Here is a 19,215-nt window from a genome sequence, read left to right on the forward strand (position 1 = left end):
TCCCGCCAGGAGCTTTGTGCTGATGGAGTCAGTAACAGGCCTTGAAGGGATCACGGATCCAGGCCGGTAAACAGCTGATTGTGCCAGTTCCAGCCCCTCCTCCCCCCCAGCTCTGCCTGTGCCCCTCACTCCCAACCTGCAGCCCCTGCCAGCCCAGTCCTGCCTGCCCCACAGCTCTGCTGGTGCCCCTCACTCCCGACCTGCAGCCCCCTGCTAGCCCAGCCCCGGGCTCCCCCCTGGCACAGCTCAGTGGGTGCCCCTCATTCCCGACCCACAGCCCCCTGTTAGCCCAGCCCTGGGCTGAGAGGCTGAACTCTGCCCCGGTTCTGCAGTGTCCCTCAGGGGGTTTTCTTGAGACTGGGAAACTCATTTCACTTGTAACCTCTAACAGGATTTGAACCCAGCACTGCACACGGCCTTTCCCCTCTGGAGGGCACCAGCCCCAGTCCGGTCGCAGAGCGAGGAACTGACTGGCTCAGGGGAGGGGGCTCTGGGGGTCGGGTGACCAGAGAGCGAGTGTGAAAAATTGGGACGGGGTTGGGGTAATAGAAAATCAGGACATCTGGTTGCCTTGTTGGGGGGCACACAGGCTGTGGGGGAGGGACCATTTGGCCTGGGTCTGCAGGGGAGGGGGCTGTGCAGGGGCACATGGGCCTGGAGGCTGGGAGGGGATTGGCAGGGAGGGGGAATTTGGCCAGGGGTCGCTGGGGGGTTAGGGTGCTCTGGGGGGCCACATTGGCCAGGGAGGGGGCTCCTTTTGCCGGGGAAGGGGGTTAACCAGCCCTGGAGCCCTCTCCATGCCAAGGCAAAGCAGGGGGGCACATCCGCCCCCCACTTTTGTGTCACCTGCCCAGTCCCAAAATAACCCCCTGGCTGGGCCACAATTAGTCCCTCCCCCCGATAGGGGCGGGGCCGGCTCAACCCAGGACCCTCCCAGCTCCCCAAAGCGTCCAGCCCGATGCCAATTCCGGCAGCTGCGCCCCCCCCGGCCCGGTGACGGAGCGGCCCAGGCCGGCCCCGATTGGCCCAGGCAGGCGGCCAAGTCCAGAAGCTTCTGCAAAGGGGCGGCGGGGTGGGGGGCCGGACCCGTATATAGCCGGGGGGGGGCGAGCCGGGCCGGAGCGTAGCCACAGCTGGGGCGCACGGAGCCAAGGTAGCGGGGGCGGGTTTCGGGACGGGGGGTCCGGGCTTGCTCGCGCCGACAGATGTTTTCACCAGGATTTATTCACGTGCTGGTGCTCGCCCCGTTGTTTCCCCTCTGGTTGGAGCCGGGCTGACGGGGGGGAGGGTGCTAGGACTCCTGAATTCTTACTTTGGGGAGGGAAGTTTCTCCCCCCAGCTCTTCAGGGGAGTTGGGGGGGGGGTCTAGTGGACTGGGGTTGGGGGCTGGGAGTCAGGACTCCTGGGTTCTCTCCCTAGCTAGGCTGCTAAGTGGTGGGGGCGGGGGAGAGAAATCCCCTTGTGCCTCAGTTTCCCCGTCCCGGCAGAGCTGATAATTTGCCTTCCTGGGGCCGGTGAAGGTCTCCCCACCGGGACCCGGGCCATATACGGCACAACAGCGTCACCCCCATAAATAGTCTCTGACGGGCGGCCCCTGGCACAGCCCCCAGGGCCCCTCTCTGGCTGGCGGGGGGATCTTTCCTCCCCCTCCGGGCCGACCAACCCCCACCTAGCCCCTGGCTCTCCCCTCCCTGCCCCTCTCGGGACACGCTGGCCTCTGGAATGTAACTGGGGGTGCTGCGTCCTGGGGGGGTGCTCTGTAAATAGGGGTAACCCCCAGGCACCCCCACCCTTGCCGCCAGAGGTCTGGGCATAATGTGGGGCACGGGGGTGGATTGCCCCCCGGCGGAGGGGTCTCTAGTTTGGGGGGCCAGGGGGTATCCGCAGCTGCAGGGGCTCTGTAGGGCGGGTCCCCCCACTCGTCCTCCGGGAGCGCTGCCACGAGCGGGGGATTAGGGGTTACGTGGAGGGGTCCACCCAGCTCGGAAGTTTCGGAGGCTGCAGAAACAAGACCTGCGAATCCCGGGGGGCAGGGGGGACCCTCCATCGGGGCCCCCGTAGCTCCAGAGCCCCGGCTCCAAACCGCTTCAAACTCCCCCGCTGGAGCCTGCCCCGCTCCCCGAACCGCCCTGCCGAGTTGGGGCCCGATCGGCCTCTCCCCGGGGGCTGGGGCGGGGCGGGGCAGGGCTTGGGGCGCCGCTCGGTGCCGCTGTCACGGCCCCACTGGGGGGCTGGGAACAAACCGCGCCGGGGCGACGCCCTTGGGGCTGTAACGGGGGATCGGATCCGAGCAAAACACGGAGCCACAAACGCCCCGCCCCCCCTTATCTGCGCGCCAGACGTGGACAGCCCCTGCGGGGGGGGGGGGGGCTGTGAAGTAAGGTCCTGCCGCCCCCCTCCAGCGCACGCTCACACACCACTGCTCAGCTTGCTGCATTGGCAGCAGCCCCACCCTGCTCCCCTGGTGCCCCAACCCTCCCCGCTCTAACCAGTAGACCCTGCCCGCCCCCCCCAGCTAGGGAAAGAACCCAGGAGTCCTGGTGCCTAGCCCTGCTCTAACCACTAGACCGCACTCCCCTCCCAGAGCTGGAGTGCAAATTAGGACTCCTGGGTTGCAGGGGCCAGGGCAGGGGGACGACTAGTGGCTTAGAGCAGGGAGGGTTGGGGCACTCGCTATCGGTTCGGACACGCGGCTCTCATGCTGGCTGTCACATTGAGAGCTGCGTTCTGTGCTGTCCGTTCCCGGCACTCCCCAGAGCCAGCGCCCGGAGACAGCGGGACCACCCTGTTCCGACCACAGGCCCTGCCACTGGCGACTAGCAGAGCCTTTCACCACATCGCTTGGGCAAGGGCACAGCCGGGCGGGGCTCTGAGCCGGGGGACTCCCGCGCCAGCCCCAGAGCGATAAGAGCTGGACATCTGATGGCCGGGCTGGGGGGGTAAATAACCCAGATCCTAACTCCAGTGGAGCATGAGCTGTGTGTGTGGCCCTGAAAACCAGCCGGTCTCCTCTAGCGCCCTGCCAGGACCTGCGTGTGGGGCCAGGTGCCCAAACCAGACTCCAGGAGAGCGAAGGCCCATGGACCCCAGCCGGGGTCAGGCTCTGCCCGATGCTGTGCTAGGCCGCGCTTGATAGAATTGTCCCCAACTGAGTGATGGGGGAATGAGGTCAACTGGCTAGAGCCAGGACTCCTGGGTTCTCTCCCCAGCTCTGGGAGGGGAGTGGGGACTGGTGGGTTAAAGCGGCGGGGGGCTAGGAGCCAGGACTCCTGGGTTCTCTCCCCAGCTCTGAGAGGGGAGGGGAGTTGGGGCTGGTGGTTAGAGCAGGGGGGCTGGGAGCCAGGACTCCTGGGTTCTCTCCCCAGCTCTGGGAGGGGAGTGGGGTCTGGTGGTTAGAGCAGGGGGGCTGGGAGCCAGGACTCCTGGGTTCTCTCTCCTGCTCTGGGAGGGGAGTGGGGTCTGGTGTTAGAGCAGGGGGGTCCCTACTTCACAGGGAGTAGGGATGAGCAGCTTCCCTCTCTGGGGTGCCAAAGGGGTGCTGGCAGTTTTGGCCAGGCTTTGGGGTGGAGCGGGGGCATGGGCTGTACCCTGGGACCAGCAGGGTGCCCTAGGGAGATGGGGGTGTTACCCCAGACCTGAGCTTGGAGGGCCCCCTTTCCTCTTGCATAAACTCCCTGTCCCCCTGCCAGCTGGCAGCGCTGCCCCATGGATCGGCTGGGGGGGGCACAGGGCCTGCGATTGGCTGGGCAGCCGGGTGGGCCGCCCCCTTGGGCCAGGGGCCAAGTGAGGACTGTTTCTAGAAAGACCAGTGGGGGCATGGGGCCAGGGATGGGTCTGCAGCCCTGACCTGGGCTGTTCCAGCAACTTCGCTCAGCTCCCTCCGGCAGAGACACGCCCCCCCCCAGCAGGGGGCAGATGGGGCCACGCACACACACGAGAATAGCCTGTTGATCTAGATACAGAATTTGGCAGAACTGGGGGTTTTCTCATTCTGACGGATGATATTGGTGTTTACAAAAATCTATTGAAATGTTGCCCATTGCAGGAAATTGGTGGGGTGGGGAAGGGGTGTCTCGGATGACCAGACGTCCTGATGTTCGGGGCTTTGTCTAGGATCCTATCACCCATCCCGATTTTTCACCCTTGCTCTCTGGTCCCTCTGGATGGGTCAGACATGAACTATTTAACGACTGCCGCTGAGATCGCCAGCCTCCCGTGGGAATCCGTGTCTCATCAGAGCTGGGTTTCCAGGTGCTTCTCAGGCAGCGGTGCTCTTCCTCGGCCAATGGGTCCAGCAGTGAGAGAAATGTGGCCGGGGGGGGTTGTGTGTGGTGCCGGGCCGGGGCACCGACCTCAGGTTTCAAAATCGCATCCTTCCAAGCCTCTAGAAACTGCCGCAGACCCAGGGCCCATCTGGCCCAGTATCTCCCCCGACACCCCTCAGATGGGACCTCGGAATTCAAGCTTAATAGTGGATCTTACTGAACTAAATTCTGTTAACATTAGTATACCTATGGGAGCGGAGTGGGGTCTAGTGGTTAGAGCAGGAGGGGCTGGGAGCCAGGACTTCTGGGTTCTCTCCCCAGCTCTGGAAGGGGAGTGGGGTCTGGTGGGTTAGATCAGTGGGGCTGGGAGCCAGGACTCCTGCATCCCATTTGACCCCCTCCCTTCCCCCATTGCAGCCAAGATGTCGAAGGGCCAAGCTGTCGGCATTGACCTGGGCACCACCTACTCCTGCGTGGGGGTTTTCCAGCATGGCAAAGTGGAGATCATCGCCAACGACCAGGGCAACCGCACCACGCCCAGCTACGTGGCCTTCACGGACACCGAGCGCCTCATTGGGGACGCTGCCAAGAACCAGGTGGCCATGAACCCCACCAACACCGTCTTCGGTGAGCGCCAGGATGTGGGGCCTGTTCCCTCTAGGGAGCTCCGTCTCCGATCTAGATTCTGGGTAGTGACTGGCTGGCTCAGGGGGTGGGGAATGGGGCCTTTCCCCTCCAGGGGGCGCCGGCTCCGATCTAGACCCCGGGTAGTGACTGGCTGGCTCAGGGGGTGGGGAATGGGGCCTGTCACAGAGTCCCCGGGCGATGCTCTGGAACTGCTCCCCACCAAGCCAGTCAGGACTTTGGGGAGCCTCCTCTCCCTTGGAGCAGACTTGTTCAGGGCAAGAAGCTCACACGTCTTCACCTCCTGGGTCTCTCCTTGGAGCATTCAGCATCTCTGCCCTCGGTGGGTTACCACAGCGAGCCACCCAGGGAAGGGTGACTGGGAGATGCACATTAGGGTCCGCAGATTGACCCCTACTATTGTGAGAATCTTAGACGTCGTGACTCTCTGAGCCAGTAAAAAGAGTGTCTTAAGTCGATGAAGAGCAAGGATCCTAAAAATAGCTAGCGTTTGACTAGCGAACGGACCTCAGATCCGGGTCAATCTTTGGGGGTCAGTTGAGCCAGACCCGGAGGTCTCCTTCAGTCCTTCCCCAGCTAGCTCAGTACTATCGCCCACTTGCCAGCCTCCTTCATTTGCGTCAGCTACCCTTTCCGGGCCAAGGAGTCACTGTCCTTTGTCATCAACACACTTCAGGTGACTTGCAGGAGGGGGGGCCCAGGAGACAAGAGTGCCGGCATTTAGTGAACTGGCCTTTGCTCGCGCAATACAGCACTGATCCCACCATCTAGACAATTAAGACCTGCTAGGTGTACAACTGAGGCACAACAGTATTAGAGACAAACATTAAGAACTAGTCCCAGTTCGTCACAGGTTTTCCTTAGGGGGAGCCGGCTCCGTATAGTACCCGGGTAGTGACTGGCTGCTCGGGGGGTGGGAGGAGGGGATCTGGAGCTTTCCTCTGCTAGGTGGACAAGGACAGTTGGTCTCTGATGTGAACAAGTTGGTGGGTTTTCTGTGCAGGCAGGAAGGGGTCCTCTTGCGCGGAAACCCTTGGGTGGGGTGATGCTGTTTTTAGGTGAGCAACGGAGCCCGTTTTGGGGATCATCTGGGTTGGTCAGAAATCTAAGGGGCTATCAGATCAATAGGGAGGGGCAGTAGTTGGGGTAGCTTGACCGCTGAGGGGCTTGGGGGGTGTTCTGACCTGGGTGACAGGGGGTGTGGAAGGTGAGTGCCTTAGGGATTCCTGTCTCTGTTCCTCTGACCCACTACATATCCTTTGTGCCTCTCCTAATTCCCCCGACGGTAACCAGATGCAGCGCGATCTGATTGGCCGGCGCTAGATGGACCTGTGGTGCAGTCAGACATGGAACAGCTATCAGTACTCTTGCCCAGGTGGATCATCGAACGACGGGGCCGGCCCCAGGGGTTTTTTTGGGAAGTTTCCCCGGGGGGAGTACAAGGGGGAGACCAAGACCTTCTACGCCGAGGAGATCTCCTCCATCGTGTGCTCACCAAGATGAAGGGAGATCGCTGAGGCTTACCTGGCAAGGTGAGGCTTGGGGGGCGGCCATGAAGGCCTGGGGAAGCGGATGCGCTGGAGGGGTGGGCGAGAGGCTTGGGGCGTGGTGGGGAGGCTAGGAGCATGGGCCTGCTGGAACCTACTTTGGACTGGACGGGGAGTGGCGCGGCTTGAGTGAGGTTCCGTAGTTGCGGGGGAGGAGGCTGGGCAGGCAGACTCCTGGGTTCATGTTGGGCCCTGTCGGCGTCTAGTGGATTAGAGAGCTTCCTTTCCCTCCTGCAGAGGCAGTGTCCTAAGCACCCGGTACCATATGCTGAGGGCTGGCTAACCGGTTTACTCAGTGCCTGTTTGGTCTCCCAAGCTGGGCAGCTCCTGCTGCCCCTGGGGGCTCCACCACCGGCCATGTCCGAGGTGCCGTATCTCTGTCATTTTCAATGAGCTCTGGCAGGGTTTGAACCTTGGGCACCAGAGCGCCCCAGGTGGGCTGGAGGAGGCGCTCCGATAGCCGGCGGCAGTAGTAGATCGTTACCCTCTGGGGCAGAAGGGATGCGAAGGGAGCTTCCCCCGGGTCCTGTCTCCCCCACACACCCTCCTTTTGGGGAGGAAGCAGCCCCAGCCTGCACTGACCTGCCCCTCCCCTGGCAGACGGTCACCAACGCAGTCATCACCGTGCCGGCCTATTTCAACGACTCCCAGCGCCAGGCCACCAAGGACGCCGGCACCATCGCCGGGCTGAACGTCCTGCGCATCATCAATGAGCCCACGGCCGCTGCCATCGCCTATGGGCTGGACAAGAAGGTGAGCAGGGAACGCAGGGCCCTGCCCCGGCCTCTAGGAGGCGCCCATCTGGGACTGGCTGGCCCCAGAGTGTGGGGGGGTGGGATATGGGGACCCTGCCCCGGCATCTCGATCTGGCTGGCCCCATGATGGGGAGCAGAGCGATGGGCTATGGGCCCTGCCCTGGCCTCTAGGAGGCGCCCGTCTGGGACCGGCTGGCCCCAAGGTGTGGGAGGATGTGATATGGGTGTCCTGTCCCTCTAGGGGCACTGATCTAGGACTGGCTGGCCCCAGGGTGTTGGGGGAGTTGGGATATGGGGGCCCTGCTCTGGCATCCCGGTCTGGCTGGCCCCGTGGTAGTGGTGGGGGGGCACAGCAATGGGATATGGGCCCTGCCCTACCGTCTAGGGGGCGCCCATCTGGGACCGGCTGGCCCAGAGTGTGGGGGGATGGGATATGGGGGTCCTGTCCCTCTAGGGGCACTGATCCGGGACTGGCTGGCCCCAGAGTGTGGGGGGTCGGATACGAGGGCCCTACCCCTGCATCCTGGTCTGGCTGGCCCCATGGTGGGGGGCAGAGCGATGGGCTGTGGGCCCTGGCCTGGCCTCTAGAGGGTGCCGATCCGGGACTGGCTGGGCCCGGTTGGGAGGGCATGGGGACTGGCTGGCTAGCTGGGGGGGGTTGGGAATGGGATCTGAGTGGGGGGCGAGGGAGGTCACTGCCCCCCCCGGCATGCTCTATCTCCCCCTTCACCTCCCCCCAGGTGGGCGGCGAACGCAACGTGCTGATCTTCGACCTGGGCGGGGGCACCTTCGACGTCTCCATCCTGACCATCGAGGACGGGATCTTCGAGGTGAAGTCCACGGCGGGCGACACCCACCTGGGGGGCGAGGACTTCGACAACCGCATGGTCAACCACCTGGTGGCGGAGTTCAAGCGCAAGCACAAGCGGGACGTGACGGGCAGCAAGCGGGCGGTGCGGCGCCTGCGGACGGCCTGCGAGCGGGCCAAGCGCACCCTCAGCTCCTCCACCCAGGCCTCCATCGAGATCGACTCGCTCTACGAGGGGGTGGACTTCTACACGGCCATCACCCGCGCCCGCTTCGAGGAGCTCAACGCCGACCTCTTCCGCGGCACGCTGGAGCCCGTGGAGAAGGCCCTGCGGGACGCCAAGCTGGACAAGGCCCAGGTGCACGACGTGGTGCTGGTCGGCGGCTCCACCCGCATCCCCAAGATCCAGAAGCTGCTGCAGGATTTCTTCAACGGGCGGGAGCTCAACAAGAGCATCAACCCCGACGAGGCCGTAGCTTATGGCGCCGCAGTGCAGGCTGCCATCCTCATGGGGGACAAGTCAGAGAACGTGCAGGACTTGCTCCTGCTTGATGTCACTCCTCTGTCCTTGGGCATCGAGACAGCCGGCGGGGTGATGACCGCCCTCATCAAGCGTAACACCACCATCCCCACCAAGCAGACCCAGATCTTCACCACCTACTCCGACAACCAGAACAGTGTCCTGGTGCAGGTGTACGAGGGCGAGAGGGCTATGACGAAGGACAACAATCTGCTGGGCAAGTTCGACTTGACCGGCATCCCCCCAGCTCCTCGCGGTGTCCCCCAGATCGAGGTCACCTTCGATATAGACGCCAATGGTATCCTGAATGTCACTGCCTCCGACAAGAGCACGGGTAAAGAGAACAAGATCACCATCACCAACGACAAGGGCCGCCTCAGCAAAGATGACATTGACCGAATGGTGCAGGAGGCAGAGAAGTACAAGGCGGAGGATGAAGCTAATCGCGACCGGGTGTCAGCTAAGAACTCCCTCGAGTCTTACACCTACAACATGAAACAGACCGTGGAGGACGAGAAGCTGAAGGGCAAGATCAGCGACCAAGACAAGCAGAAAGTGCTCGACAAATGCCAGGAGGTGATCACCTGGCTTGACCGCAACCAGATGGCCGAGAGAGACGAGTACGAGCACAAACAGAAAGAGCTGGAGAAAATCTGCAACCCCATCGTCACCAAACTGTACCAGGGAGGAGCCGGCCCAACCGGTGGCGCCGGGGGACCAACCATTGAAGAAGTGGACTAGACTGGACTGAACTCTGCACTGTTCAGGGACAGTTATTTTCCCATTCTCAGTTTTATTTTCGTTCCTAACCTTAAAAAGTCAGTGTCAATAACAGTTTATTCTGTTTGGGTGTGCATAGAAGCAGATCTTTCTCAGCTTCCTATGTGCTTACAAAGAGAAGGCAGTCCAGCTTGATAAGGTTAGTAGCAATAAGTTTTTGTTAACTGAGATGCAAACGATAGTATTCTGGATGTTGTCTTTAGCTGTTCAGTGTCTTCTCTGAAGTGCCCGCTTGATCGTTATTGTTGACAAACATTTCAAGTTTTGAATGGAGACTGTTTGTTTACCAAACGCTTTAAAATATATTTGCCGGTCTAGCATCTGGAAACTTTGGTAATAAAATAAAAATATTTAAAGCATNTCGGAGGAGGGGGACAAAGAGCTCATGGTGGATAGTGCCAAGCAAGGAGGGGGTGGGCACAAAGCTGGGGGCGCAGGCCAGGAGGGGGTGCAGATTTGGGGAGGCTCTTTAGGGGGTGCAATGAATGGGGGGCTCACCCAGGTGTGTGGGGAGGGAATAAAGCACATGGGGGTGCAGCGAGACGGCTATATCGTTTGAGGGAGACTAGGAGACATGGGGGAGGGTGCAAACCGGGGGACACAGCTTGGGGGGGGGAGGATGGGCATGGGGCACTGCAGCATGGGGGGGTCATTGCCAAGCTGTGGGGCATCACCAGGAGGGTGGCTGGGACAGGGGTGCAGAGAGCAGCAGGTGCCCAGAAATGAGCCCCCCAGAATGAAAAGGGGGAAACTCGGGTGAGGGGGCGTCTGGCTGGGCAGTGGGGAGCAGGGCTGGGTGGGACCCCATGCCCGTCCGCAGGCTGGTGCGGCCGGTCCCCTCCTAACCCCCTGCCTGGCACCCGCCGCAGGTCTTCGAGGGCGAGCGGGCCATGACCAAAGACAACAACCTTCTGGGCAAGTTTGAGCTGACGGGCATCCCGCCCGCCCCCCGGGGGGTGCCCCAGATCGAGGTGACCTTCGACATCGATGCCAACGGCATCCTCAACGTCTCGGCCGTGGACAAGAGCACGGGCAAGGAGAACAAAATCACCATCACCAACGACAAGGGTGAGAACCCAGGCGTCTGGCCCTATTCTGACCCACTGGACCCCACTCCCCTTTCTGAGCCAGGGAGAGAACCCAGGAGTCCGGCCCCCAACCCTGCTCTAACCCATTGGACCCCTGAACCAGGGAGAGAACCCAGGAGTCCAGCCCCCAACCCTGCTCTAACCCATTGAACCCCAGAGCCAGGGAGAGAACCCAGGAGTCCTGGCTCCCAGCTCCCCCTGCTCCAGCCACTTGACCTCACTCCCCTCCCTGAGCCAGCAAGAGAACCCAGGTGTCCAGGGAGCCCCATGCTGAGCCGGTCTCCTGCCCCCGCCAGGCCGGCTGAGCAAGGAGGAGATTGAGCGCATGGTGCAGGAGGCGGAGCAGTACAAAGCGGAGGATGAGGTCCAGCGAGAGAAGATCGCGGCCAAGAACTCGCTGGAGTCACTGGCCTTCAACATGAAGAGCACGGCCGAGGATGAGAAGTTGAAGGACAAGCTGGCGCCCGAGGACAAGCAGAAGATCCTGGACAAGTGCAACGAGGTCATCAACTGGCTGGACCGGAACCAGGTGAGGGGGGGTGGACTGGGCCAGAACCAGGGACAGGGACGAGTTGGAGAACCAGGCATGGTTTGAGGCCCACGGTGAGGGAGAGGTGGGGACCAGAGCTTCAGGGAGCCACTGGCTCCCCTCCCAGAGCTGGGGAGAGAACCCAGGAGTCCTTGGCTCCTAGCCGCCACCTCCAGCTCTGGTGGAGGAGTGGGATAAATTGCAGGTCCCCCTCCCGCCCCCCCCCCCACTAGATGGTCCTAGAGTTGGTGTCTCCCCTCCCCCCCATGACAAGGTGAAAGGACCGTTCCCGCCAGCAGCAATGAGGTGGACCGCTGGGTCACCCTGCGTGTTTCTCTTCTCCCCCCACACAGAGCTGGGTGCCAGGCTTAGATTGTTAATATTAATTTGGATAATACGGGTTTCAGGCTCGCCAATCTGTTTGATCAGAATATAAAAGTTCTTGTCCCGAATCAGGCTCCACAGAATTTACAAAGCACCCTCGGGGATATGACGGGAAGCTCCCACTGAGACCGATACGGCCTTAAAGGCTTTGGATTAGAATCAGTGAAATAGTAATTAAATGATAAAATACTCAGTTAGACAGTTACAATTGCGTCACTGCTCTTCAGAAGACACACCTGGTGTTCCAGGCTCCAGAGCCTTGGTTAACACACTCGCACGCGTCCTCGATAGCCTGGCGCCGAGAGGCACAGGCCCAGCCTCGCCGGTCAGGTCCCTCAGTTCCTGAGTGAGGGATGCAGAGCCTGGAAGAAGCTGCCGAAGCGAAGTTTGGGGTTTTCTTGATTTAAACTTTAAAATCAAAACCCAATAAAACTAGAAAGTGGAGAAGAACAGGGACGCCCCACTAACAGTAGCAGTCGCAGTAGGTACGATGGAAGAGGAAGAGGAATGCTCCAGCGAGGTGGGTCACCTCCTTTACAGGCTGGAACCTTCCTCCTCTGCCCAAATCTCATCCCTCGCCCACAAAGCAGTCGGGTGCGCTGAGCCCACGGGCTCGTGTGCTGGGGCGTGTTCATGACCTGTACCTACGCACGTAAGTTAGTTCTGTTCTTCCCCGGAGGTGCACCTGTGAAGTCTGTGGGTGCCAACTTGGAACCCCCCTTGTACCTTTCTTCCAGTGTCTGTTTGTCTCGATAAAAGGTCTTAGACACGTGCATGGGCGCTTATCTAGGTAACAGATCTGCCTTAGCTTAACATCCGGGATCTGACCTGTAGGGCCCTTTGCGTTACACCCAAACCTCCTTTATATGAATCTGTTACAATCAACCAAATTCTTACACTATAAGAAAAGCTCCAGAGATCCAGATACAGGCAAGCAGGTTGTGCCTGCAGCTGGGCACCTCTCCCACCGGGGGGCGGCAGAGAGCCGGGCCCGAGTTCCAGCATCTGCAGACCCCCTCAGCCAGGGCTGGAAGCAGGGGCTGGGGGGAGGCCCTGTTGCAGGGGCTGGGGGGGGGGGATGTCTAGGCCTTGGGGCAGCCTCCCATGGGGCCTCTGCACTGCTGAACGGGGCAGACCCAGCATCTCCCCTGGCTCCTAGCAGCCTCCTGTGGGGGGGGCAGACCATGAGATCAACCAGGGCCTCGTTGTCCGCCCCCCTCCCACACCAGGGAGCAATGGGTGGGGGTGGGTGGACCTGCTGTGCTGTCCTGTATGAGTGGGAACAGCCACAGACCCACCCCCCTCCGTGAAGCCTGGGTTGATACCAGCAAGGGAGGGATGCATTGGGGCTGGCATGCACGGAGTTAACTCTGCCCCCCTGTCCGTCCCCCCCCAACAGATGGCGGAGAAGGAGGAATATGAGCACCAGCAGAAGGAGCTCCAGAACGTCTGCAACCCCATCATCACCAAGCTGTACCAGGGCGCCGGCGGTGGCATGCCAGGGGGGATGCCTGGGGGCTTCCCTGGGGCCAGCGGGGCTGGGGGAGGCTCATCCGGCCCCACCATTGAGGAGGTGGATTGAGAGACCCGGCCACAGACCCCGTCCCTCCCCAGCCAGGCCGACACACATATCACACATCCACGGGGAAAGGGGCGGGTCACTGGCTGGCTTACCCCACGGCTTTCCCAGGAGTCTCTGCTCTAGCGGGGCCCCCCCAACTATGACTTGCTGTGTTTAGTGGGGGTCGGCCCCCATCCCCTGCCACTGCACTGAGAATCCAGCTCTGTCGGCTCAGAATAAATTATTGCACCAGTTTAACATGCTGGGCCGGTGTTGCCTCATTCTTGGGGACTGGGGCTTGGAGCTGAAAGGCCGGTCCAGGGTGCAGCAGGGACTTGGGTGAATGTAGGGGACTGGGGAGGACTGGGCTGGAACCCAGGAGTCCTGGAGGAGAACATGGGCTCTCGGCGACGCCAGGAGCTTGAGCTATTCAGCTTAAGCCGAGGACGGCTCAGGGTGCTGCAGTCAGCGTGTCTCGGTACCCACGTAGGGGACACGTGTCTGAACCCGGGCTCTGCGGTCGGCCAGGGGCAGATCTGACAGGATCCGACAGCCCAAGTCAGCGTGGAACCAAGGCGTCAGTTTGTAACCAGGAGAGGAATTGCCCTGGGACGCTTTCCTGTGGGCCGGGGGCTGGATGCGGCAGCGCTGGCAACTTTTAAACCAGGCTGGGGTGGTTTTCTAACCCTCTGCTCGTGTTCCACCAAGCGTTAATTCAAGGCCTGGCTCCGGGCCATGTTACACAGGGCAGATTACAAGATCAGCCCGGTTCCCTCCTGGGTGTGGAAGGGACCAGCCCTCAAGCCTGAGCTAAGGGGTTGCTTCCCTCCAGGATACTAGAGCAGTTAGCACTGCAGGGCGGTGAAGAGAGGGGACATGGGGCTGGCAGCAGTAGTAGGGCTGGTACCCGGTGTGGGCCAGCCACTAGGGGATGATGCAGAGCTCGCTTCACCCTCATCTTCCCATGAGCTCCTCCCTGGCCCCCAGTTCTAAGTTGATCCCAGGTGGGCGGGCTGCATCTTGCAGGGCTTAAGAAGGGGGCTTGTTGGCCAGCTGGAGTTGGGGGCTTTTCTTTTCCCTTCCCTGGGAGCAGCCCTGGTCACGCTGGGCTCCTGGCTTGAGCTCCTTCAGGGAAATCCTCTTCCGGCAGCCGGCCAGGTTGTGTTCTCAAACTAAGCATGGGACGTGGGGCTGGGAAGAAATTCTCCCCCCACCCACCGCCAGCTCAGACTGATACACCTGACCCCCCTGCTCTAACCACTAGACCCCACTCCCCAGAGCTGGGGAGAGAACCTAGGCATCCGGGCTCTCATTTCCGTCTCACCATGCTGCTTTCAGGGAGAGTTCTTCCTCTTCCCCCCACCCCACACCATTCCTCTGGGGCTTCTACCTGGCTCTTTCCTGCCCCCACCCCCACCCCCCAGAGGAGATGCCGACGTTGGCAGGGCTGACAGCAGGGAAAGGCCAGTCCAGGTGCCAGGCTGCTCAGGTGTGTTGCCAGGTGCCCTGATTCAGCCAGGGGCCGGGGATTAGGGAGGCCACTCCCAGCTCATTTTCTGTCCTGTCTCCCTTTTCCAAACATCTGCCCACGTAGCCATCACAGGGCTCCCTGCTCGGGCCCAAGCTCTCTGGGGCAGAGGGGGGAGTTTCTGCAGTATTTTCATGAGGCCAAGCTGTGCCTCAGTTTCCCTTTGTACTCTGTGTGGTTACGCAGGGGAGGTAGGAATGTTATGGGTGCTCTGGGGCACACAGCAAGACATGGATGGGGGTGGGGGACCAGGCTAGCTGGGCTGCAGTGAACGGGGTCCTTAAGTGACCCCCCTCCCCCCCATCACTGCAGCATCCCAAAGAGATGGGGGGAAAGCCCCACTGCCCAGATGGAAGGAGGTTCCCCCACCCCTCCCAGCTGGAGTGAGATGCGGGCAGCAGGGGCTAAAGAGGGGCCGAGAGCAACAGAACCCACCAAGGCTCTGAAAAGCGGGGGGTAGCCCGGGGCCTGCGGATCCCACATCCTCTGGCCGCTCCTCCCCAGCCGGGCTGGTCACACCTCTGGGCTCGCCCTGGGCGGCTGTTCAGGGGGCCGGCTGGGGCGCAGGGCAATGGGAGCCTGGGGGAGCAGACCCAGCAGGTGGAAAGGGAACCCTCCCCCATCACAATGCACAGGGACTGAACAGGGAGGTGAGGAAAAACAGGTACCGGAGCCTGGGGAGGTTCTGGGTGTAAATCAGGAGGGCCAGGCCCCAGCTGGGCTCCTACATTCCTGGGGCGGGCGGGGGAAAGTCCCGGCGGGCTGCACGTGTGACAGACGCAGGCCGGAGCCGGGGGCCTGAGGCAGGGGCTGAGTGTAGGGATGGTGGGGCTGGGGTGACGGTACTGGAGGGTGTTTGAATGCGGCAGGTGCCAGCACCCAGGGTCAGTAACCCAGGGGACTGAGCTCACGGGAAGAGCTGGGACCGGAGATGGGCCCAGAGATGGCTGGGGGAGTTCATGCAGCTCCAACGCTCTGCTTAATGCCACTGCAATGCAGCCAGCTCTGGGGAGGAGCCGTGGAAGGTGGCAAAGGGGAAGACGAACCATGCTCCTCGGGGAGCTGGCAATGGAAAGGCAGCGTGTCTGCCCGGAGGGCGAGCTCAACTGGGCGATAAATCGTAACAGCGGAGGGGCTGTGGGGAGCCGGGACCAGCACTCTGAGAGGGAGAAAGAACCACCCAGTGGATTCATTAGAAGCTCAGAGAGCCCCACACGCTGACTCACTAGACCCCACTCCCCTCCCAGAGCCAGGGAGAGAACTCAGGAGTCCTGGCTCCCAGTCCTCCTGCTCTGACCACTAGACTCCCCTCCCCTCCCCTCCCCTCCCAGAGCTGGGGAGAGAACCCAGGAGTCTCAGCCCTCCCCCGCTTAACCACTAGCCCCCACTCCCCTCCCAGAGCCAGGGAGAGAACCCAGGAGTCCTGGCTCCCAGCCCCCTCTGCTCTGACCCCACCAGTCCCCACTCCCCTCCCAGAGCCAGGGAGAGAACCCAGGAGTCCTGGCTCCCAGTCCCCCCTGCTCTAGCCACCAGACCCCACTCCCCTCCCAGAACCAGGGAGAGAACCCAGGCATCCTGACCCCCAGCCAGAGGGTGGCTGCAATGCCCCCAGACTCTCACATGCAGGGAGAGGACCCTAGTGACTGAAGCCTGTTTGTGGAGCCCCATGTCCTGCCCCAGTTTCAGTGACCTGGTGAGGGTGCCCCAGGCATGGGTGAGGCTGTTTTTGTCTCGCTCCCGCTCAACGTGGGGCACAGACTCATGCTGGGGATGAAAGGGCCTGCTGCCCTGGGAGGGGCCAAAGAACCCAGGCATCCTGGGGCCCAGCCCCACCCTGTTCTATCCACTAGCTCCCACTCCCCTCTCAGGGCTAGGGAGAGAACCCAGAAGTCCTGATTCTCACCCCCCCACACACACCCCTTCTAACCACAGTCTGGTGGGATGACACAGAGAACAACGGAGTAGTCTTTGAGGCAGAGGAAACGTCCTTGAGCCTGGGCACCAGGACTTCTGGGTTCTATCTGCAGCTATGGGAGGGGAGCAGAGGCTGGTGGTTAGAGCTGGGAGCCAGGACTTCTGGGTTCTACACTGACTCTCTGAGGGGAGTGGGGTCTAGTGGTTAGAGCAGGTGGGGCTCAGAGCCAGGACTCCTGGGTTCACTCCCCAGCTCTGGGAGGAGGGGTGGGGTCTAGTGGTCAGAGTGGGTGGGGCTGGGAGCCAGGACTCCTGGGTTCACTCCCCAGCTCTGGGAGGGGAGTGGGGGCTAGTGGTCAGAGCAGGGGGGTGGGAGCCAGGACTCCTGTCATATTCTTCCTCTCTTGCCCCTTCTCTCTTTCGTTCCTTCCCTGCCTCTCAGGAGCTCTCTGGGGTCGGCCCCTACCCCTTCCCCCATCAAATCAGGGAGTAGGGGGGTCACAAGGGAGCAATGAATAGCCCAGAGAATGTCTCCACCCCTCTCTACTTCCATCCCTCACTCACATTTTCCATCCCAGTCGCCCCCCACCTGCCCCAGCCTGCCTGCCCGGATTCCCCAAGCCTGAGCCACCCGCTCAGCTCCCCTTTCTCCAGCGGGATGCGCCCGGCATCCATCCCTTCCCCGCTGAGTCACCGGGCCCCGGCTATGCACTCCGCCCGCTCCAGGCCCCGTCGTGCCCCCTGGCCTTCCAACGAGCCATGTGGTGTCGCTGGCTGGGTGCCCACGGATCTGCCATGTAGGCCTAGCTGGGTGGCACCTGTGGAGAGGCAGGGCCGCAGCATGGGTATTTAGGGGGTGAGTCGAGGCCGCTCTCAGGCTTGGCAGTGAAGGAGAGACAGACGCAGGACGGGCGACAGAAGCACCTGCCATTTCTCACCATGGCCAGGGTGCTGGCGCTAATCCCTCTGTTGGTGCTGGTAGCCCCAGGTAAAGGAGCCCTGGGGGCGGAACAGACCAGGAGGGCCAGGCAGGCGGGGGGCATCAGGATGCCTGGGTTCGGTTCCCAGCTGCTCTCGGAAGAGTGACTGAGCCTTGGACTCCCCGTCTGTGAAATGGGGCAAGGGATCCTGCCCTTGGTTGCCTTGGAAGGTCTCCTGGGTAGGGATTGTCTCTCGCTGTGTGTCCGTGCAGCACCTGGCGTGGTCCTGACCTCTGTCCGGGATCCGTGCAGCGGTGAGGGTCCCAATCTCCACCCAGGGTCCATGCAGCACCCAGCAGGATGGGACCCCAATGGCACTCGGGTCCATTCAGCACCCTGGTCTCAGGTGGGGTCTGTGCAGCACCTGGCACAGTGGTGGGGGGGGGTCCCCAAACTTTTGATATGGTTGGGGGAGGCGAGGAGGAGGGACAAGAAGGCCTCCCTGAGCACTGACAGGTGTGTGGGTGTGTGGGCCACTCCTGACCCTGGGGATGGGTGGGTGTTGGGCTGCAGGGGAAGGACCCCAGCCTGGGCTGAGGACTAGCCGCTTGTTAGCAACTCCCCCAAGCTCTTGGGTGGTAGGGGGGACTTTAGGGGCCTCAACAGGAGCTGAGCTGGGGGGGATGAGAAAGCCCAGCTCTGGGAGGATCCCAAAGCACTTGGGAAACACTCATGACAAAAATCCTCTGGGAATTAGGGCCGTGCGGCTCGGCTCACCCATTATGCAGGTGGGGAAACTGAGGCACAGGACAGCATCCCTTAAAGACTGAGGGAGGCACCTACCATGACTGGGAGCCATAGATAGAACCCAGGAGTCCTGCCCCCCGCCCCCCCGCCCTCCCAAAGCTGAGGATAGAACTTAGCCCATTCCCTCCCCCTGAGCCAGCCAGTCCCAAGCCCTGGGGCCGGATCAGGGTCAGCACCCCCTGGTGGGGAAAGGCCCCGGGCCCCATTCCCTGAGCAGCCTGGGTGCTCTTGGGAGAACTTCCCCTCCCCCCTCAGCCAGCTCGGAGGCTTTGGGGTGGCCCCACCCCAGGAACAAGCTGTCCCGGATCCCAGATAAACACCCCAGCGTCGCCTCTCACCCCCTCCGGGAAGGTGAAACTGGTACAAAGCGCCCAGAGAGGAGGAGCAGAACTAGCAAAAACAGACCCACGCCATTCCCAGCCCCTGTCCCGGACTCCTGGGTTCTCACCACAGCTCTGGGAGGGGAGGGGAGGGGAGGCTCGGAGCCAGGACTCCTGAGTTCTATCCCCAGCTCTGAGCGGGGAGTGGGGTGTAGTGGTTAGGGCGGGGGTGGGGCTGGTGGTTAGAGCGGAGGGGACTGGGATCCAGGACTCCTGGGTTCTCTCCCCAACTCTGGGAGGGGAGTGAGGGCTGGTGATTAGAGCAGGGGGGCTGGGAGCCAGGACTCCTGGGTTCTCTCCCTAGCTCTGGGAGGGGCGTGGGGTCTAGTGGTTAGAGCGGGGCGGGGGTGGGGCTGATGGACCGGACTCCTGGGTTCCTGGCTATGATGTCCAGTCCTTGTCTATCTCCCCCATCAGCCTCCTGCCTGCAGTGCAAGTCCTGCCAGGGGGAGTTCGGCTGCTCGGTGGAGACCGACGTGACGTGCAGCGAAGGCGAATCCAGCTGCCGGACAGCGGTGCGCACCGCTGCCGTGTGTGAGTCCCGGGGGGGGGGGCTTCCCCGGGGTGACTGGGGGGGCAGGGACCGGCCCGTGGGCGCTGGGGAGCGGAGAGTTGCAGCAGATAGAACATGGGCTGTGATTGTCTCACAGCCTGTAAAGTCCGAGGTGGGTGGCGGTGCGGGAGGCACTGGGGGGCATGCAAGGCGGGGGGCACTGGGGCTGCCAGGGCCATGCGGGGGGGGGCGGTGCGGGACATGTAGGGTGCGGGGTCATTGGGGCCATAC

At 62.1% G+C, this 19,215-nt stretch overlaps 1 protein-coding gene and 1 pseudogene across 1 annotated transcript; both read left to right on the forward strand.

The window, feature by feature from the left end:
• The first annotated feature begins 1,046 nt into the window (after nucleotides 1-1,046).
• LOC116834947 (heat shock cognate 71 kDa protein-like) lies at nucleotides 1,047-6,446 on the forward strand (annotated as a pseudogene).
• A 497-nt stretch (nucleotides 6,447-6,943) lies between these two features.
• LOC142047543 (heat shock cognate 71 kDa protein-like) lies at nucleotides 6,944-13,140 on the forward strand. Its single transcript, XM_075071185.1, has 5 exons — nucleotides 6,944-7,210; nucleotides 7,953-8,711; nucleotides 10,190-10,388; nucleotides 10,705-10,937; nucleotides 12,721-13,140. The coding sequence occupies exons 1-5, from the start codon at nucleotides 6,959-6,961 to the stop codon at nucleotides 12,901-12,903; spliced, it is 1,626 nt and encodes a 541-aa protein (XP_074927286.1). The 5' UTR covers nucleotides 6,944-6,958; the 3' UTR covers nucleotides 12,904-13,140.
• The last annotated feature ends 6,075 nt before the right edge of the window (nucleotides 13,141-19,215 follow it).

The sequence above is a fragment of the Chelonoidis abingdonii genome, chromosome 11 (assembly GCF_003597395.2).
Source record: "Chelonoidis abingdonii isolate Lonesome George chromosome 11, CheloAbing_2.0, whole genome shotgun sequence".
Taxonomy (NCBI): domain Eukaryota; kingdom Metazoa; phylum Chordata; order Testudines; family Testudinidae; genus Chelonoidis; species Chelonoidis abingdonii.